This window comes from Gallinula chloropus (assembly GCF_964237585.1).
Source record: "Gallinula chloropus genome assembly, chromosome: 6".
NCBI classification, from domain to species: Eukaryota; Metazoa; Chordata; class Aves; order Gruiformes; family Rallidae; genus Gallinula; species Gallinula chloropus.
The window spans coordinates 9,965,383-9,971,597 of record NC_140091.1 but is presented as its reverse complement, the minus strand read 5'-3'; the positions used below and the strand labels follow the sequence as shown (position 1 = coordinate 9,971,597).

The 6,215-nt window shown below is 59.5% G+C and overlaps 1 protein-coding gene across 1 annotated transcript; it reads left to right on the top strand.

The window, feature by feature from the left end:
* Positions 1–1,296: 1,296 nt before the first annotated feature.
* TSPAN1 (tetraspanin 1) lies at positions 1,297–5,143 on the top strand (the record flags this gene model as incomplete). The annotated part of the gene is made up of 7 exons (XM_084266152.1): positions 1,297–1,353; positions 2,396–2,602; positions 2,966–3,040; positions 3,724–3,822; positions 4,155–4,295; positions 4,754–4,837; positions 5,090–5,143. 7 exons carry the CDS (start codon positions 1,297–1,299, stop codon positions 5,141–5,143), a joined length of 717 nt encoding a protein of 238 aa, XP_084122278.1.
* Between the last annotated feature and the right edge of the window lie 1,072 nt (positions 5,144–6,215).

Here is a 6,215-nt window from a genome sequence, read left to right as displayed (position 1 = left end):
GCTCAGCCCCTCACCCTGAGTGACTTTGTGGCAGCAGTGGATGGGGAGCTGCAGGGGAGGGCTGAGGCTGCAGGCAGTGAGGAGGAAAGGGTTAAAGCCCCCAGCTCCAGCACAGGTTGCCCAGAAGGTTGAAGGCTTCCCCAAAACGCTGCTGGGCTTTGGCTGGAGCAGCAGGGCTGACTTCATCCTGCTGAAATGTATCATTATGGTCAGGCAGGGAATTCACTGTGAAGTTTTGGGGGAGCTTGGGTGTGGTGTGGGGTGTGCTGAGCACCCAGAGCCTGCGTTCACTGCTGCCCTTGCCGAATGAGGGTTCCCCAGCCACCTGCATCACTCGGGCTTGGTTTGGGACACATGGTGGGTGCCAGGGAGGTAATCAACCCCAAGACCCTGCCCCAAAGCCATGCTAGGTGGGTGAGGACCACCCCCACGGTGAGGCCCGGGGCTGCAGCTTTCCTCCACGTGCTGCTTTCCCCCTGCTGCAGCCCCGCTCCGCGGGAACCAGCCCTGCTTCCACGCGTCTTTCCAAAGAGGATCACTTTTGGCAGCCCTTGGGCAACCAGAGGTCTCTGCAGACCTGCTCCAGCCTTGGCACCTGTTACAGGTGACACTGTCCTCTCCTGCCATCGCCCTGCCGTGTCCCGGCCGGTGAAATTCTGCCGCCCTGCCCCCTGTTCCCCCTTTGCCAGCTGCCCCTCGGGGCGGATCCGGGTGCCCTCCTCCGCCTGCCTCAGGCTTAGCCCCGGGGACTGGGGTTTGGAGACATCCCTGCCCGAGCTCACGGTAGCAGTGGGACGGGGACACCACATCGCCCACGCCAAGAGGCCCCGGCGATGGGCACGGCCGGCCGGGCTGTCCTGGTGCCCCGGGGCGGGAAGCTCCGGCGGCAGAGGGCAGCAAGTCACCAGCCACCCAGGGGACACGGGTGGCTTCGCCACCTCCAAGGGGGTGGCCCCGGCGGGGCCCGGGCGGGGCGGGGGAAGTGGTTGGGGGGTGGGGGCTCCAGAGGCGGGGGCGGCCCCGGGACCGCACCCGCTTAAAAGGAGGCGGCCCGGGGCGGGGGCGGCAGTGCGGGCTTGGCCGGGGTGCTGGGAGCTGCTCTCTCCTCAGGTAGGCTGGGCTCGGGTTTGGGTAGTGGAGCCCGTGGGTTGCCTCTTCCCCCCCACCCCACCCTGTCTCTGGGGAGCCCCCGAGCTGCCCTCGAGGGGGGCTAAGCCCTGCTCGCAGCAGAGCTGTGGTTGTTATGTGCTGGGGGCTCCCCTTTGTGACATCTCTCTGCTCTCCCCAGGTGCAAAGATGGGGTGCTTCACCTTCATCAAGGTTATGATGATCCTTTTCAACCTGGCCATATTTGTAAGTGTGCCTCAGCTGCTGTCCCTGCCCGGAGGGGCTGAGCCTGGCGCTCCCTGGGCACCCCCATCAGCCCTGGGGAACTGGGATGGGGGGCTGGAGTCTGTGAGGGCACCTCCTGGGTAGCACCCTGGGCTGGCTGTGGGTGGGTGAAGCCTGCCTGTGTGGGCTCTCCTGCTTCTCTGTGTCCCTTTCTGTGAGAATGGAGTGGGCAGTTGGGTGTAGGTGGGACTTGTGCTCCTGGGACCTCAGGATCAACTGTATGCCCCAGGGTGGGGGGCCACTGGGTCCCCTTTTGGGGGATTTCTATCTCTGTAGGTGAGCAGCCTGTGTGTGCCACAGTGACCTGTGGTGTTGGAGGCCTGTAACTCAGAGCATAGGGTAGTGGAGCTCCTGAGAGTTACCCTGGGTCTGCAGGAGCAATGGAAACACCTGGAAGGGGATGTGGTGGGATACAGCCTTGGGAAGGGGGTTGGTGTGGAGCCTCCAGGTGAAATGCTTCCTCCTTAGAGCCCCTGGTAGGGCTTGAGGCTGGTGGGGATGGACAGGCAGCTGGAGGGCAAGGCTGGGGCAGGCTGGAGGAAGCCCAGGTCTTTTCAGGAGCATGTGAGCATTGGGTGAGGGGCTGCTCAGCCCCTTTCTGGGTGAGGGGGCAGGTTACCTGGAGAAAGGAACTTGTGGCAGCACGATGGTGACCCGGCTCTGAGCTGATCTGCAAGGGCTTCTGTGGGGTCAGGGAGCGGATGGTGACACTGCTGGCTTGGCTTCTCTGCATGGAGCTACTTGCCCCAAAACCCTTTGGGCTGGGCAAGGGGACAGCTGTGACACAGCAGCAGGGGATGTGCTGGGGGTGGGCTGTGTGGTGGGGTAGTCCCCCACCTGGCTCCCTCAGGTGTGCAGTGGGAACAGCCCAGGCTGCCCCCAGCAGCCACAAAGTCTTCTTTTGGTACAGCAAAAACTTATGGAGGGGAGAAATGCCTGTACCAGGACCTTCCCCAAATCCCAGATCTCTGCCTGGGAGCTGATGTTGTCTTTCTCCTCCCAGCTCAGTGGCGGGACGCTCCTGGGTGTTGGCATCTGGGCCACAGTGGATCAAAAGTCGTTCCTGGATATATTTGGATCACTGTCCTCTAGCATCCTACACGTTGTGAATGTGAGCTACTTCCTCATCGCCATTGGTGCCATCCTGCTGGTGATTGGCTTCCTGGGGTGCTACGGTGCCCAGAAGGAGAGCAAGTGTCTCCTAATGATGGTATGGACCTGACACCTCCTTATTGAGCCTTGTTTGAGCTGGTTCTCTGGTGGGGGGAGATCTGAGGGATGCATTTATCTGTGGAGATGTGCTCCTTGGATGTTCCCATGTAGTGGAAGGCTGGGTGGTCCTTGGAAAGGTCCCTCTTGGACCGTGTCTGGAGAGGTCAGCCCCATGGAGATAGAGGGTTGGAGGACCCCAAAGTTGTTCTGCTTCTGCCTTGGAGCAGAGCTGAAGGCAATGAAACAGGGCTTGAGCCCTGAGGTAGAGACCTGCAGCCTGTGGGAAGCAGATGGGTTGGTTCCTGGGGATCCTATGGACTCTGACTTTTATTTTGATCTCCCTCCCCTTGATGTATCCTAGTTCTTCTCAGTGGTGCTGATCATCTTCATTGCTGAAGTTGCTGCTGCTGTGGTGGTTCTGGTCTACACGGGTCTTGTAAGTGGCATATCTGAGTCTTGGGTTGGGTTGATCTGGGGGAAAAAGGGAGACTTTGGGAGCCCGGCAGTGCTGCCTGTGGATGGGGAAGGTGACAGGTGGGCACTGCTGGCTAGCACCAGTTATATGGGCAGGCTGGGGCAGCCTGGCTGGGATGAGGGGGATGGGAACAGGGATTCTTGGTGCCCTATGGAAATGGGGGTTTGGTACAAGTTTCACCCACTTGCTTTAAAATGCCTTAGTCCAGTACTAGCTGAGGCTTGGCACCTCTGATGGTGGAGGTACTTGGGAGAGGAAGTCCCTGATGCTTCATGCTGAGGAAACTCAACCCCTTATTAAGCACCTGAGAAACCACCTGGGGAGAAAAGTGACTGTTCCCACCCTGTGGGCTGTGCCTAATGAGGCACAGAAGTCAACCACAGGGCAGGCGTCATTCCTGGCTCACTTGGTTACGCTGCTTATCAGATGACTCAATGGCTCAGTGGCCTCGGTGCCATAATGTGTTTGTTAGTGGGGAAGGGGCCAAGATGTCCTTGGCCCAAAGGGACAAGGTGTGACGGACTCCTGGTTGTGCTGGGTCTGGCTGGTGTCCTTCCTGCGGGCTGAGACCAGGACAGGGGCTGTCAGCTCTGTGGTGCTCCACAGGACACTCTCTGATGGTGTTTCTTGGCATCCTCTTCCAGGCAGAGACACTGCTGACAAATCTGGTGACCCCTCTCCTGAAGGAGAAGTATGGGGTGGATGACCGTCTCACACACAACTGGAATGTCACCATGAAGGAGGTGCGTGGAGCCCCCTCCTGTGGGTCAGGATGCTTCTGGTGGTGCACACCTGGGTGGGTCAGTGGGATGGGGACATCATAGTGGTCTGGATGTGCGGATCTATCACCACCTCATTGGTGTCCCAGGTACCTGGGACCTATCTGCTTGGGATTTAGTGGTCCTGTTGCTGTAGAGTCTGGTGTGTGGAACAGAATCCTGTGGTCCATAGAAGGCCCTGAGCACCACTTTCCCAGAGCTGGGATGAGCTGGATCAGTGGGGTCCAGACTGTGTCCAGCCTAGGAAGGAGACCTGCAGGATGCTCTCTCCATCCCTTCCTCTCTTTCCCTCATAGGTTGGTTGCTGTGGCCTGAATAACTACACAGACTTCACCAACTCCACCTGGTATCACATGCATAACACCTACCCAGAGCCCTGCTGTGGGGACAACGTGCAGCCCTGCAATGAGACGCTCGCTGCGGAGAAACAAGTCCAGGTACGGAGGCACCAGTGGCTCTCTCCTTCTGTCAGAGGCTGGTTTGGGGTGGGCCCTGGTGTGGGAAAGGAGCCCATGTAGGTCCTGTGGCCCCAGCTCTGGATGTGGTAGTCCTGGGGGATGTTGTGGTGGCCTTAGCTTGAAGCAATGGGACAAGCAAAACTGCTCCCACTGCTCCAGCCCTGAGGGAGCTCTGCAGCAGGTTGGCATGCCTGGAGCTGGGCATGAACCACTCTGCCTCCCTGGGTGGCTTCCTTATCCCGTATCCTCCTCCCTGCTACCCGCCCAGAACTGTGCTTTGGCCTGAGAAGACTTGCCCCTTGAAGTCCCCTGAGCTTCTCCATGGCTGTGCAGCTCTGGGCTGGAGAACTGCACCTCCCTTCCTGGGGATGCTGTTCCCAGGGGTCAGGGGGTCGCCAGCCCTTACTCATCCTCACCTGCATGGTTGCCTTTTGCAGGGATGTTTTAATAAGCTCTTGGACGAAATCAAGACTAATGCAGGTGTGGTGGGTGGTGTGGCTGCTGGCATTGCTGCCTTGGAGGTGAGTGCCTGAGCATCACTGAGCTCCTTCTACCTGGGGGTGAGCGGTGGGGCTGGGCCTGGCCTGGGTGGCTGAGGGGCTGGTGGGGGCTGGTGCAGCCCTATGGACCACCATCTGCCCCAGCCTTCTTCCCTGGGCACACCCGGCTCTTCCTCTTTGCATGTGCTTGGGATGGGTGCTATGGGCTGTGACCCAAACCTGGGCTGGGGGGGGACACTTTGGGGGGGCTGACTTGCCTCTTGTCACCCCTAGGTTGCAGCCATGGCAGTTTCCATGTACCTGTACTGTCACCTGGATCAGAAATAGCTGCAGGAGGAAGGAGGATGGCCTGTCCCTCCACCACACTGGGGTGCACCTGTGGGGTGTCATGTTCTCAGGAGGGGTGGGTGGACCCCATTGCTCCCTGGGCCTGATGCTGTCCTGTGCACTGTGATTTATAGCTGTGTGTTGATCTACTGAGCTGGGATCTGTAGAGTTCATGTGTATATTTTTGTACTGATATGGCATGCTTGGGTCTGTACATAGTTGTGGGGGGGAGGGGGGTGGGGATGGCTTTCTTTTGAAGGGACAAGGAGGGAGCTGCTTGGTCTGTGTGGTGGATAAAGCAGCACAGGGGCTGATCAGGGCTGCTGATCTGGCAGTGGCACAGCCATGTCTTCCTTCAACCCTTGCCAGCATGTGCAGTGACTTTCCTGCATGATGGGGGTGGTGGGGGGGTGGAGGGCTGGTACTGGGGCTGGTCCATGCCCCCTTGCCTCACCCCATGGAACTGGGGCTGATACCCAGCTGAGGTGTTGCAGGTGCTGACTACACCCTCAGGAGGGGGTGCCCATCTTCTGCCAGCCCTGTCACTGAGGTGCCCCTGAAGTGGTGCTGGCTGGTCCCTGCCCTGGCATGAAGCACAGTACTGATGGCCCCAGCCCTGTGGTGGCTGGGGCTGCCCTGCACCCCCTGTCACATCATGGCCAAACCCCTCTCCATGTTGGAAAGAAAGCCAAATAAATTTGTCATTTTGGAGATGTAATTTCTGGAGTCTGAGTGCTGCCTTCAGTAAAGAACCGGGGGGGGTGGGGGGGGGCGTGGTAGTGGGGGGAGCCCTGCCTGCAGCCCCCCTGTCCTCCCAGTGCCACACACCTCACCTGCTCAGGTGTGTGGAAACAAACACCCTGTGTTTCCACAACAGCTGGGGAGCGGCAGGGGCCTTGCAAACCCTCCCTGCCCTCAGTACTCTGCAGCCCTGGGCCAGGAACAGAGCCATGGCCTGGCTTGAAAAGTGGGGGGTGGGCTCTGGGGCTGTTGTACTGGTGTCCCTATCACCCCCAGGTACTCCTAATCGGGTGTTTGGGAGGGGTTCTACCAGTCCCATCTCCAAGCATCT